The sequence below is a fragment of the Ciconia boyciana genome, chromosome 14 (assembly GCF_034638445.1).
Source record: "Ciconia boyciana chromosome 14, ASM3463844v1, whole genome shotgun sequence".
Lineage (NCBI taxonomy): Eukaryota > Metazoa > Chordata > Aves > Ciconiiformes > Ciconiidae > Ciconia > Ciconia boyciana.
Genome location: NC_132947.1, coordinates 17,626,416 through 17,641,366, shown reverse-complemented (window position 1 = coordinate 17,641,366; position 14,951 = coordinate 17,626,416). Strand labels below are relative to the sequence as shown.

Genomic DNA, 14,951 nt, shown 5'->3' with positions numbered 1-14,951 from the left:
TCATTACCTGTACTTAATGATAGGCAGTTGTTGAGATGTCTAAGAATAAACTATGTTTAATAGAAAGATGTTGTTATATATGGAAAGGCTCTGAATATTCCCCCCTCGTGAACCTGTGCAGGGCAGTGCTTGGGGTTACCTAAATATGAAATGTGTTGACTGTCACACGAAGGAAGTTACTTCCTTCCTAGGAAGCTGGTAACGAGTTAGAGATGTCCCTGCCATAAGTATCTCCCATTTGTCTTCCTCTCCTCCACAGCCTTTGCTGCATGCATTTTGATAATGTACTGAGATGAACTACTGGCATAGCTAGAGGCACGTGGCATCGAGTGTTAGGCAGGGCCTTAGTCTGTGATTGCAGTGTAAGTCTCTAGCGTGGCCTGTTTGTAGCTCTTTTTGAACAAGTTGTGATTGGACGTGTCTCGGATCTCCTGAAGAATTTCAATTGTAGGTAGCTTTTTCATCTGTGTAGGATTGTAGAATGGTAGTCTGTTGCATTTAAGTCCTAATTCTGACATGTCTTGGTTTTATGTTTAGCAACAGGCTTGATCCTTTCAAGGTGCCATTTCTTTCTGCCCCTTGTTCTATCTTTTTAAGTGTGATTTACCAGGTAAAGAATACTTGTGGATTTGGTTTTTTTTGTCTTCAACCCTTTGTTCAAGAATTCAGTGGGCCTTGCCTTTCTTCCACAAATAACTGACAAGTGAAGATTTTCTCCTGGCACTACTATTGTGGAGGAGAAAACATCAATACTTGGGTTGTTATCTTCAGTTGGGATAGTGAAATATGCTATGATTCTGAAATACTGAAGTTACAAATTACCAATGCAATTAAAGAAATGCATAGTTTATAAGGTCTTCCTGATTAGAAACAACTGGATTTGACTCTTCTCAGATTCCTGTACTTCTAATATACTGAGAGATTTTTATTTAAAAGTCCCAGGACTTTGTGGATGAAATTTAACTTCGAGAATCTAAAACTTAAATTAGGTTTAGTGTGCATGCTAGACTTTTGCTGTTACACTGGGAAGAATGATTCATGGTGCCTGTTGATGGATATCGCTGAGAGAAGTGAGTGTATTGACCTCCAGGTGTTACTCTTGATAAGAGGGAGCTGAAGCTACTGTTTTTTCATATATGTGACATTTCTAGGTGTAGGAAAGGTTTTTCTGACTTGATCTCTATTTACTTTTTTTTTCCCACCCCAGAATACGAACTCCTTAGTTGTCTCCTTTTCCTGCAGCCAATACTTGCCTTTGCTGTTCAGTTTTGGGATTCATCCTGTGCTGAGCTCTTAGCCATTTTGTAGTGTCTTTATTGCTTATACAAGTACTACATCAAATTTAATAATAAGATTGTAGAAACTAAAGGTTGTCAGGTGTAGTAATGCTGCTCCCCATCACACTGGATCAAGCAGGTCTTCAGATACTTTCCTTTTGATCATGCAGAAGGCCCTATTTGTGTAATGTTTTGTACTGTAGTTAAGTGTCAGAGACAGTTTACCTTACTCTTAATTGAAATACTTTAATCTGCCTTTTGACCAGGTATCCAGCTCACATTGAAGAAATTGATTATGAAGAAGGAAAAGTACTTATCCATTTCAAACGCTGGAACCATAGATATGATGAATGGTTTTGTTGGGACAGTCCTTATTTGCGTCCCTTAGAGAAGATACAGTTAAGAAAAGAAGGATTACATGAGGAAGAAGGTTGTGCAGTAAGTGGAAAATAGAGGACATTTGAGTATGTAACAGTTTAATGTGCAGTTGCATGAATTATGACCATTAAAATGCTTCACTGGTGCTGTGTTGCCTGCTGTATAAGTTTTATGATTTATTTTAAATATTGGAAAACTAATAATTTTGATGTTTTAATTAAGTTGTATGTTTCAGTAATTCTCAGATTAAAACACTTTTAACTACTGTCTTGTAGGGATTTCATATAAATGATCAGGTATTGGCGTGCTGGTCTGACTGTCGCTTCTATCCAGCCAAAGTTACTTCTGTTAACAAAGATGGTAAGGAGTCACTTTTGGTTTTGTCGTGCTTGTTAGTAATGCGTTTCTAATTGTATTCTAACATTTTTGCTTAGGTGGAGACGAGTACAGCAGACAGAACACAACTGTGAAAAGTTTTATTTTCAATTATATGTTTTAGTCTGCCATCCGCTTTTTTAACTTAACCTCTTACCCTTTTCATGAGATAAAAGAACTTTCTGCTGGGATATCCAGTCAGTAATTGCTTTACGTATATCTTTGGGAAAAGTTGTTTAAGTTTATTGTCAAGAGATGCATGTAACCGCAGTAGAACTAGTGTCAGAGCTGCAAAGACCCTTTACGAATGGAGAGTGAAGCACAGCCATGCTTCTCCTTTTTGAATACCAGTAAGTAACCATGAAAGACCTGTTCTTGTGCTGTGCTTTCTTTAGATTGACTATATGTTGTAAGATCAAGGAGCAAAAGTCTGTGTAATTATCTATTGGAGTATTCCACCAAAAATATTTGGGGGTTTTGTGAGGAAAGTATATATCTAAGGAGCAACTCAAGCTTAGACTTGCACCTTTATGTTTACCATAATTATTTTTGGTAACTTCACTGTTTCTCCCTTACCTGGCCGGGGATGAGACCTCTGCTGTTGAAGTTTGTAACACCGCAGATATGGCAGCTTTGATCTAGAACTAAATATGCAGCTAGAGTATTGGAGCTGTTAACAGGTGCTCTGTTAAATAACTTCTGATCTTTAAACTCTTACGCTTTATTTCCGAAATTTAGGTACATACACTGTGAAGTTTTATGATGGTGTAGTTCAGACTGTCAAAAACATTCATGTCAAAGCTTTTTCCAAAGATCAGGTAAGTATTGTGTTTGTGCTACTAGTGTACTCTAAAATTAGCAGTTCAGGTGGCTAGATTTGATGAAATATAAAATATGAAGTTAATGAAACATCCCTATTGCTAACATACAATACATCTGAAATAAAATCTTAAAATGAAAAGGTTATGCAAATCTTTGTGGTATGATTTGCAAAGCTCTTGGGTTCATATGCTCATGAATGCACCTCTTAAACTAAAGAATTCATAGGCATATAAATAAAACAGTTTTCTAAAAATCATTGGAAGATTCAGAATGTACATACTAAAGCTAGTGGCAGGTTACTGAAACACACTTTGGTTGTTTCACCTGTTTGAGATTAGTTTGAATACATGCATCTTAAAAATGAAGGGATGGGAACTATGGAGCGGACAGAAAATATTCTTTCCCAAAGTAACTACTTGATTGTCCTGAGACTTTTAAGGAAGCTGTCTAGTAATCTTTCACTTCACAACTTTGAGAAGATAAGCTTTCTTACTAAACCATGTTCTGCTTCTATGGTTTGGCTATTCTACCAATCCTTCACCTGCTCAGTGCTGTGGTTTCAACCTTCAGCTTGTGATGGAAAGTAGTAGTGAGCCATTCTAAACAAACAAACAAACAAAAACCCAAAAAAAAACCCCAAACAAACAAGCAAACCCCCCCCAAACTTTTGTCCTGCTCCTGGTGAGAAGGAAGAAGTGCTGCTTTGTACTTCAGTTTTCATGTGCGGGCACTTTGTAGGAAAGGCTGACAAGTTCTAGTCCTGTGTAACTTGGTTAAAACTTCTTAAGTACCTGCTTCAGAATAATTTTCATTACAGGAATGGTGTTAAGTTTGAGATCTTGCCACACATTCCTGTGTGGCACCTGTAGCCTGTGTTTTTAGTCATGCCTTCTGCTTTTAGTTTTCTGGAACTTTTAAGTTTGAACAAAGAAACTGAATCCCTCCCCCCAGCACAAGTCTTAAATACAGATTCCAATAATGAATATTAATGGATGCAATTTAAATCTGTCACTGTTGTGAAGAGACATGCCATTCCTTGGAGGTCTCCAGGTTTGTGTATCTGCCAGGCTGGGAGGGAAAACTATTTCAGATTTGCCACAAAGTACTCTTAATAGCTTTCAAATAGTAACAATTGTGCCTGGTTAAGGGTTGCTAATACTCGCAAGGGAACTACCTGAAGAATTTTCATTCCCATGAGAAATATTTCTACCATATTTAACCTTAAATACATGAAGTTGAACAATATTAAGAAATGTTCTGCATAAGAAAGGCAAAATATTTTGTCTCCCCTTTCTCCTTTAGGGAGTTTCATGTTTCCGCATAGCTTTGGGTAGGTTTTGAAAGGAGTTTAAATTTTCTTCTCCCTTTAACCACTGGCTGGGAAGATTTCCCTGAAGCCAAGAGATAAGTTATGCTAGAACTTTTTTTCCTGTCCTTTAGCATAAAAAAGCATAAGGGGAGAATTTCCTAGTGAGCTCTGTTTACACAATCAGAAGCAAAGTTTAAAAAAAATACTTTTGAGCCACTGGAAAGCTCAAGATTAAGTTGTGAATGTAAGTTACTTAAGGTATGGATTCAGATACAGCACTAATGTAGCAGCATACTGGCAGTGGAAGGAAAGTGTCTTGTTCCTGTTCATCAGTAGGAGAGACTGTAGCCGTGAAGACACACATGGCTCATATCTTAGCTGTTCTTAAAAAAAAAACAAAAACAAAAAAAAACCCAAAAACCAAAAAACCACCACCACCACAAATGAAACACACAAACCAAACAAACAATATCCCCCCCCCCCCCCCCCGCCCAACCCCAAACATCCCCCTCCAACCACTACCAACAAAAAAACCCCACCTGATTTCTAAAGTGAGCAATGTAAGCTGGTTGTCTTTTCTTTAATGACAGTATTACTCTATCCCTGTGTAGAGGGCGTAACGTGCTTTATTGAACAATGATGGTAAAATGCTAATGACCTAATGCTAATGCAGTGTGGATGTACTTATGCAAGGACACACAGCTTTTAAGAGTTCAGTAACATCAAGAGGTAATTCAGACATACTGCATTTATGGTTCAGTTTCTTGAGAATAATTTGATTAAGATGGTTCATGTGTGTTCCAGTACCACATATGTGATTCAAATTCGATGGTTCTATGAGCAGCACAACTGATGAAAGCTAATGTCTGGGGCGTTTTTTTGAGGTGGTCTTACTAACGTTTGAGTTTCCACTGAAGCTTCCCCCATGGCTGTGACATTTAAGGAATTTACAGAAGGCGGATTTTTATGATGTCTCTGGTGCTCAGATACTTAGGAAGTGTGTCAGAAAAGTGGTGCTCAGGCACCTAAGAAGGTGAAAGACTTTCTTCCCCTTTGCCTAGCTGTTCTCATGAAATATACAGCAATTTGATCTCACATTTTTTAAAAGTTATTTTTTTATCATCTCTGTGCCAAGTGTGGTTGAAATAATATCGTAGAGGGTGGAGCAGATTGTACATTCACCATTTTATTGCATCAAGATTGTTTCTTAGGACTGTGGTCTGAAAATGTCAATCTTAAAAGGTATCAGTTCATGTAAGCCACATATAGGTAGGAAGATTGGGGTGGGAAGAGGCAAGATGCAGTGTAGTACAAGGAGATGGTGAGTCCTAAGTGTATTCTCAGAATTTTGTATAACTCAAGTCAGCTGTTCTGCTGTCTTTCCCCAAAGAGCTATCAAGAGGTTTTTAGGCTTTCTTGTCCTCTGATCCTTGTTCAAAGTTTAAGCACAACATGCCTTGCTGTGGCTGGAAAGGAGTATGGTTGCTCTTTAATGCTTCAAGTTATTAGGCAACAGAAAGATGGAAATCAGTTCAACTGAAGGCAGTGTTGACACTCGACCAAATAGAAATTATTAATCCAGGCGCAAAGTTAGAAGGTTTCTGTTCATCAGAGCAGAGAATTTCTGGGACAGCCTGTAGCAGGATCATTGGAAGGGGAAAAAAAACCAAAATCGGCATCCCCCCAGGTGGTATTAATATGAAACCTGATCACAAAAAGGGAAGGATATTGAGTAGCAGTGACCTGTTGATATAGGGGTGTTCTTCCTGGTTTGGTGTTATTATGTAAGAACTGCGGAGAAATGACATTACAGTTGAATATTGTATCGGTAGCTTGCTGGCCAGGGACTATTGAGGATTTTCATGTTCTCTCATGTTGAACACAAATTACAGAAAGACAAAGTGGAAAGTTTTGTTTTTAAATTTAAATGTGTAAATTTTAACATCATGTGGTTCCTGATGAAGTTGGTGATTGCAATTGCTTTAGATTACTCTTTACTTAGCATACTTCAGTAGCAGTGATAATTACAAGCTAAATACTGGTCTATTTTGAATGAGACACTTCTGTGAAAGGAGGATACATTTTGCATCCAAGTGATTGAGCTGTTTGCCCTTTTCTGTGCTCCTGACTCCCACTCTTTCTTCAGCTTTTTTAAAGCCTTAAAGTAGGCTTTAAGTAGTACTGCGCAAGCAAGTATGGACCTAACCTGCACATGAGAATGAAGAAACAGCAAATCTCTTATGCCCTTGAATTGTGAAAAGAGTGAATCTGTTGCACTGTCCTGTTGAAGCTGCATGGGTCCTTGAACAGTTCAAGCACCTTTAAGTTTTAATCTGTGGGTTGCAATAGAGTATATGCTTTTGTCCTTTGAAAAATTGGACGAGGATCAAGTCTGCTAAATATAAAGGGGAGGACTTTCAGGTTGCAGTAAGTTAATTTTCATATGTCCTTCTCTTTTTTTCCTAGAATATTGTGGATAATGCGAAGCCTAAGGAAAGAGGTAATGAAATTCCGTCATCTCCTGAAAAGCGGGAGAAATTTAAAGAACAGAGGAAAGCAACAGGTAATGCAAAGAAAGACAAGGATGAAAAGACATTAAAGACTGAGAAAACAGTTAAGCAACCTGATAAAGAAGGAAAATTGATAGTCATCTCAGAAAAAGGCAAGGTCTCAGAAAAGAATATATCTAAGAATGGAAAAGAAGATAAAGAGAATATATCAGAGAATGATATGGAATATTCAGTAGATACACAAATTGAGAAGAAGCCTGAGAATGACAATGTAAAGAGTCCACAGGAAAACGCAAAAGAAACTAAACGAAAACGTGGAAGGCCGCCAATAACACCTCCAACAGGTATGTAGCTAAACTTAAATGTTTACATTTAAGTTTATATATCAGAACCCTCCTAAATTTACCTAAAGGAATGAAAAGTATCTTGGTCTTTCATAGCCTAAGTCTCTAGAAACTTAAAAAATTTTAAACTCATCTTTGTTCAGGCTTGGTTAGGACAACTGAGAGCGTACTTGTTAGGTTTGGAGCTTCAGTGGTTTGGTCAGAGATTAGATTTAGGCAAGTAATCTTCATATATTATAAAACACGTCTGCAGCAGGTTTAAATGCTAATATGTAGATGTTGGAAAGTCAGGTGAAACTGTATTTATGCAAGTCCAGTATTTTAAGTTGTGAGGCTTGGGAATTTATGTTTTAAAGAGCTTTGCAGCTTTATATCCAGTCAATTTTTGTTCTCTATCTAAATATGTAGAGCCAAGTTCTCAGACACTGCAGCCCATAACTTTGGAGTTAAGACGTCGGAAAATACCTAAAGGAGGTGAAGTTCCATCAAAGCGTCCCAGGATTGAAAAAAACTTGTGTGAGTATTTTTTGGTATTAAACTCTCACGGTATTTTTACATGTAAGTTCTTGAAGCTTAAGTGGAGGGGAAGAAAAAGTCTGTAGTATTAACCTTGAACTGTGATATATGAAGTGGCTGAAATGCAGCACCTGTTTTTCTTAAATTGGCCATTCATGTGTAGCATCTTCATGCTGAAATTCCCTCCTAAACCTTGGAAGCTGGGTTTGGGTAAAGGAGCCACAAGCTGTGAGTCTTGATGCAGAAGTTCATAGACATAGGGGAGGCAGTGATTATATTGCCTCCACTACATAGAAGGTTATAAAAGCCTTTTTCTAGTTGTAGAAACTCTTCAGTTACTAGATGGAGGATCTACCACATTGCCTAGCAAAGAAACTTTAATACTAGATCAATATTCATGTCATTGCAGTCTAATAGCTTCTACTTGATCTTGGTATACTGTGTAGTGATGTTGAAGAACTTGAGTGTGTTGGTGAGGAAAGAAAATTACATTCTCCGTAGTAGTATCATGAACAAGGAGATAAAGATCTGAAGAAAGTTGTCTTTCCCTTCCTTAGGACCACAAAGTCTTAAAACTTCACTGTGCATACGTTATCCAGCTTAGGGTGAAAGTTGAATGTGTGTCTGAATTGTCTCATCTAACTTCTGGTATTACTTATGTCTGTGGGATGGTTGCTGTTTAAAGCAATGTTTTACCAGTAAGATATTGATCTGTATTCTTACTTCAAATCTGTTCCTAAAATAAAAAGTTGAGACACCTATAAGATAAATAAGCATAAAAATAGAGCAAAAGCCTATAACTGTTAATATGATTGTAGCTTTTACGGAGAGGTGTAATCACCGGGGCTGTTCAGCTTTTGCTATTAACTGCAGTCCTTAAAAAACACACTTTCAAACTGTCACTGGGATGGGAGGTCTTTAAAGTTTGCTTGCAAGCTATTTAGTAATCCTGTAACTGCATGGTACTGTTAAATTTGTCTATTCCAGCTCAGGAAAAATTGAAGAGTTCTTCAGATAACCCTGAAAGAGACCAGATCAGGAGACGATCTTCAAGACTCTCATCTAGTATTAGCCATGAGATTTTAAATACAGATCATATCACAGCTTCAACAGAAATTCAGCCTTTGAAAGATGCGATATCTAACCAAAAGGAATCTGAGAAGGGTAAGCAGCTTCCTGGTATACTCCAGATTTGTGGTGGCGTGGTAGTCATCTAGTTGTTGCAAGCACTGTATCACTTCCGTAACCTGCAGGCTGTGTGTCTGCAATTAAAACCTGATTTCATCAGCAGCGCAGAGAAAACTCAAGGAAAGGGGTTTTTTATCTCTGCTGCCCTGATTGCCTTTTGCTTTTGATTCCCTCTCCATCAGTAACCCTAGCATTTCCCTTGCGTGGTGGGAGCTTTTCCAGTAGAGGGATAACTGGCCTTGCAAAAGGAGAGCTCCATAGGTTGTAAAATAGCTTAAAGGAAATGTTATGGTTGGTTGTTTTTTTCTTTTTTTTTAAGGGATTCAGGTTATGCTTGTGAAGATGAGGTAGTTACAAAGTTTTAACACTTTTAGATTGAAGAAGTGGCCCAAACGCTAAATTTACAGTTTAATCCTCTTTTTGAATGCTAAAAACACCAAACGGGATGCTTTTATTCTTAGACTGGGTGGAGATAATGCTCCCTTTTTTGCCCTGTGCTTCACTGCCTTTCCCTTTCAGGGGGAGCTCTGATAATGGTTTGAGGAGACCTGTCCCATTTTAGGCTATAAAGAGTTAGCAGCCTGTGTGTTTCTAAGCAGCTCTAAATTTAGGGGGTTGCTACAAGTAGCTGTATTGTAAAAACTTAATTTTGTGTTAATACAACAGCAAGCAGTCTGAGCATGGATGGATATTTGTCTCCACTGTAATGTGATGAACACACACATCAATATTCTGGACTATGCTTTTGTGTGCATTTTACTCAACAAAAATTTTTTCCTCCATTCTAGTCCAGTTAGAAATTCCTGTTGAATCTGACCAAAGTTTCAGTGAACAAGGATCTCCTGGAAACACATCACATAGCACAGTACTCAGTACGGATGCCAGTTTACAGGAAGAAAAAGTTGAAGACACTGAGTCTTCCTCTGTTACTGTCAGAACTCAAGAACCTTCTGCTGCTACAGGTTCAAATTTTGATTGCATACTTAATATTGATGCATTTCTGAAGGCAACTGATGCCAGGTGTTTCGTACTTGTATGAGCGTCACTAACAAAAATTGTGTGTTCTTGCAGTGTTAACCACGGGAGGAAAATGCGTACTCTTATTCTTTACTGGCTCAGTTTTGATCTTATCTTTGGAGATTGACAGCAATCTTCCAAAAAGTGGGAATCGTAATTTTTAAATGACTGGGTGTAATATTTTTAGCATGTGAATGGTGAAATTAACAAGTGCTTGTTTTCAGGTTATAATTTAACGTTTGTAATTCTGGATTAAGTTGGACTAACATCTTAAAAGATGAGGTTCTTTTGTCATTTCTGTGCTGCAGATACGTGGTAGCATTGATGTTTGGGAATCCTGATTGTGCATTTCTATATCCCTATGTTTTGGCTTCTGTTATACTTAAGCCCTAGACTATTTAGAGGTTTTAGTGCAAACTTATGAAATAGTTCATACATTTCAGTGTCTCTTAATGATGTGTATATTCTATTTTGTCTTAGCTGGGGAGGGTACTTACCTTGCTTTTTCAAATTAAAATTTCCTATACAGGTAGTAGACTATGCCAAAACATAGTGCTGTCCTGTGATTATTTCTCCTAACTTTAATGCTTGGACCTGCACCTAACTGGGGAAACTTGCCCTACAAATTCCCTAGTTTATGCTCTATCAAAGAAGCTTAGTTTTAAGTGGAACAGAGCATTTAGAGGGATTTACAGTTGCTCAGCATTGCTAGAGTAATCTGTATGTGCTAGCTTTCATCCTGTTTGTTGCTTATTCCAAATCTACACTCCTGTTTGCACGTGTCCTCTTTCACCCACTCTTGTATAACTGTACAAGTGAAATGTCCTCTCCCTTTCCCACTGATGTCCACCTTCAGTGCAGGAAGGAATTTACCGCTTTTCCTTTGCACAGGTTTGATGTGTAAATGGTCTTTTACTGTTCAAAAATTAGAGCTCTCTTGATCTTGCTGTCCTTCCTAACCAGGCTGATGATCTATCCACCTGTATTCTAACTATGGTATATCAAGAGTCTTTTTGGTTGATGTGTGTTGGGGCCATGCCTTTCCTTCCCTGCATTCTGGCAGTGAGTTCAGAAGATACAGAGTGGCTGCAGATCTTTTTGCTAGTCAGGCTGCTGTGTCCTTTTCAGTCCGTAAAGTACTTTTGAGTTTAACTTTTTTTTTTAACTGATGGGTTGTAGCTTGTTTTGGCTCGTGAACGCAAAACCACTGTTTGGTTATTGTACCTGAACAGAACATTAATCTCTCCAGTACCAAGGAAATGCTGTTACTCTCTGTATTAGCTCTGAGTACAAGAGCTATTGACAGCCTGACTGCAAATCTCCGAAGCAAAGGAAGGATGTAAAAAGTGTTGCTCCTTCCAGTGGCTACAAATTTATTCCTCCCCTTCTTGTAGCAGGTGGAACCAACTTAATGTACGCTTTAAAGTTTAAGTTGAATACTTCCTCTGAGTAATTGCAGTGTAACATCACTGGTTTCCTGAAGTTCATGTGCTCACAACTGGTGAAGCTCCTCACAAGCGCTTGTCAGGTACTTCTGTAATAGTCTGCCGTCCGGGTTAGCTAAACTGGTACCCTGTCTACTAGAAGTTTGCAGCGCCAGCAATGTTAGCAGCTAGTGCTGTGCTTTGTAGCTCTTTCCTTTGGAATTGGAAGTTCCTCTCCTCCAAGGTGCCCTTGAAACTGAACAGGCATCCTTGAATGTAATTTTGTTAAGATGAATACCCTGGAGTAGCTTTTGCGGATGGCAGGAGGAGCTGTCTGCTGTAGCAGCAAAGGAGCATTAATTTTTTTTCCCCTTCATTTGATCTCTGGAAGATGTCCCTGGAGTTCTTAACAGAAAGACTGCAGACACGTCACTGGGAGTGTAAAGCAATGCTAAAAAGCAGTGATGCTTCTTGATCCTGTTGGATTCTTGTGCTTCAGGCAAGCAGAAAGTGTGGGGGCTGTTGTGACTGCAGTCTTAGGCATGTGAGAAGGTGTGCAGGTACAGGCATGGCTCCAAACAGGTACAGTGAACTGAATTGCTCTGAGGTGAAGTGTGTAGGACTTGCACCTTAGAGACAGCTCTTCTAAGAGATATAGCAGATCATAGCAGTTTTGAAAACTGAAAGAATTTTTAGTATGTCTGAAAATACTCACTTTTCAGCCTCTGCCAAACTGTTTAATAGACGAGAAGGTATGGCAAAGCTTTCCACTACAGTGGATACAGTCACCTTTCAGACATCCTTTGTGTAGGAAAACAATATGATAAAATGCTTTTTAACTTTAGTGATCTTGCATGACAAACTTACTGCATTTCTTAAAGTGTGTTTTTTAGCTGACAACCGTTTAGCCTTTTCTTTTGTAAATTCCTGCTAATTTTCGGTTTGAAGTGTAGCATTTTTAAGATGACACTTATCTTTTGTATAATCTTTTGGAGGTACTCATTGAACTACAGATTGACAAACCACAACTTTGTTAAGGTCTGAGAATGGTAAATCTTGGCTTTTTGAAAGAACATACTGTATTAACAGTATGGAAAAACTGTGTTAATGGTTACAGATGTTCTTCCAAACAGTTAATGCAGTATTAAGAAGGCATCTGCTGCCATCGCCTTTGTAAAATAATCCAGAAGTAGTCATGGAATATTCTCAAAAATAAAGGAGATTTTAGTTGGTACTGTAACACATAATCTCAAAGCTTTGGGGTTAGTGGTCAAATACTAGTTTAAAAAATGCCTCCAGCAAGGGCATCTATTTTCTAACTTAAGTACTTGTTTAGGATGGAGAGCTTTTCAGGGTGTTTCACAATGTCTTAGTTTCAACTAACTATGAAATCAAAGGTGTTTTAAAAATTTTTACTGGTGTACGTGAACTGGGGTGTTGTAGATGTATGGTCACCTTCAGAGAAGGCTTCTTTCTTTTAAAAAAGAAAAGTTTGGGGATTTGAATCAGGGCTATAATGTAGTGAGAGCTAGTATGTACTCAGCAGTATGTGTTAGTGATTACAGCAAACAAATCACTTCTAGTGACTATGAAAGAACAAATACACAGCCAAGCCTGTTTTGTCTAAAAATGTTACTTCTCTGTCTATTTGTTGCTGATGGGGAAATCTCTTCTCCTTCCATGAAAAAACTTTAGGGAAATGATTGATAGATTTAAGGATTTAGGTTAAACTAAAATACCAGCAGATGTTTTTCCTCTACTTGCATACTTACATCCTGCTTGAAATTAGATACAGTTTACAATTGCCTTGTTTTATGCCTTTGAACTTGTATAATAAGTGTTGGGGTGGGATGCTGTGTTTTGTAAGGGAGGAAGTAGGGAGAGGAATTCACTTGTACATTTGAAATTTCTAAGATAGTATTTCTCAATTCTGCTTTTTCAGCATTTGGGGAGCATAATTTTGGTAGCAGGTAGATGGAGCAGGACACTAGTATAATGCTGGTGTGCAACCGAACCATTGGGAGTTCAAATAGCTGTGATCCCTTTGGGTATCTTTTGCCATTAATACCACTTCACTCTCACTTCCTAATGTATATATTGCTGAGCATTTGTATTTTGAGCTTAAATTGGGGAGAATTCCAGCTGAATGTGCAATACCTACGTGTATGGTTTCAGCCACACTGATGTTATGTGCGGGATGTGGACTTCTCTGAGCTTGCTTAACTGGTTACAAGACACAAAGCTGGGGAACATGACTTGGTTTACTTGCCTACCCAATGCCTCTGGTATAGCTTGTTCACTCTTGACACTGGCACTTTTGTCAGTACTTGAGTGAGCAGGATTACAGTTAATTCAGGAATATGCATTCATTGAATTCTGACCTGAAGTTCAGCACTGTGGTGGTGTCTGAAAATCCACACTTCTGAGCGTGGATTTTGTTTCATTTAATTAAAGCAATCTCATTTAACATTAGAAATGCCAGACATCCACCTGGGTGGACATCCAGATGTGGCAAGCAGGTGTTTTTATTGGAGAAAACTCTTAAGGATGGGGAATAAGAACTGTACAGGGTCTTTTTGAGTAAATAACTCTCACCTGAAATCCAAGTACAAAAATCTACGTTTCCATACTTAACCAACTTTAAAAATGTTATTCATGAATGGTTTGTTGATAGAAGAGTTTTAAAATTCGTAGATCCTATCGTGGATAAATCTTCTGTAGTTAAGAGTGGATATACGTTTTCCTATATGTGCTTCTGTCTTGCTCGTGGATCGTGTCTGTACACTCCAGTGCCGATGAGCAGCCTGATGGGGGAACAGTGAGGCTTGGGCTTTCACCTGCTAGTAGCATGTGTGCACAGCAGCATGACAGAGGCCCCTTGGTGTGGGATCTAAAAATGTCTCAAAATCACCAGTGGCTTCCTGCTCTTGGGGGAGCTTGTAAGAGTCTGAGCATGCTGTCCTAAAAATAACTGGTGTTGAAGGCTGAAAGCTTAGTTAAGTGATTTCATGGGTAATTATCAAGGGAACAGATAGACATCTCTCCAAATACTAATAACATTATGTCAAGCAGTTATGTTCTCAGACTGCCAGGTGTATTAAAGAGATTGGGGGTTTGGAAAGGGGAGAAGTATATTCTCAGAGTAGGTGGTGCCGGTGGAAAAAAGGGGTATTTCTTCTGTACAAGATTCCCACAAGATAAAGCATGGAAGTTAAGGTCAGGGATAACTTCTCTTACTTAGAATAAGTTCATGTGCTGGTTTTGGCTGGGATAGAGTTAATTTTCTCCACAGTAGCTAGTATGGGGCTGTGTTTTGGATTTATGCTGAAAACTGTTGATAACCCAGGGCTGTTTTCGTTCCTGCTGAGCAGTCCTTACACACAGTCAAGGCCTTTTCTGCTCCTCACCCCACCCCACCAGTGAGTGGGCTGGGGGGCACAAGAAGGTGGGAGGGGACACAGCTGGGACAGTTGACCCCAACTGGCCAAAGGGCTATTCCACACCATATGGCACCATGCTCAGTATGTAATGCTGGGGGAAGAGGAAGGAAGGGGGGCACATTCAGAGTGATGGCGTTTGTCTTCCCAAGTCACTGTTATGCGTGATGGAGCCCTGCTTTCCTGGAGATGGCTGAACACCTGCCTGCCCACGGGAAGGAGTGAAGGAATTCCTTGTTTTGCTTTGCTTGTGTGTACAGGTTTTGCTTTCCCTATTAAACTGTCTTTTATCTCAACCCACAACTTTTCTGACTTTTACCTTTCTGATTCTCTCCCCCATCCCACAGCGGGGAG

At 38.9% G+C, this 14,951-nt stretch overlaps 1 protein-coding gene across 10 annotated transcripts in view; it reads left to right on the top strand.

The window, feature by feature from the left end:
- The window catches only part of PHF20 (PHD finger protein 20), a 75,441-nt gene that overhangs the window by 18,443 nt on the left and 42,047 nt on the right, over window positions 1-14,951 (top strand). For all 10 annotated transcript variants that reach the window (XM_072878779.1, XM_072878778.1, XM_072878774.1 and 7 more), the window contains 7 exons: window positions 1,544-1,715; window positions 1,931-2,015; window positions 2,769-2,848; window positions 6,628-7,015; window positions 7,424-7,531; window positions 8,519-8,695; window positions 9,508-9,681. In XM_072878779.1, the coding sequence (XP_072734880.1) occupies window positions 1,544-1,715; window positions 1,931-2,015; window positions 2,769-2,848; window positions 6,628-7,015; window positions 7,424-7,531; window positions 8,519-8,695; window positions 9,508-9,681 (1,184 nt within the window). The remainder of the gene's footprint in view (window positions 1-1,543; window positions 1,716-1,930; window positions 2,016-2,768; window positions 2,849-6,627; window positions 7,016-7,423; window positions 7,532-8,518; window positions 8,696-9,507; window positions 9,682-14,951) is intronic.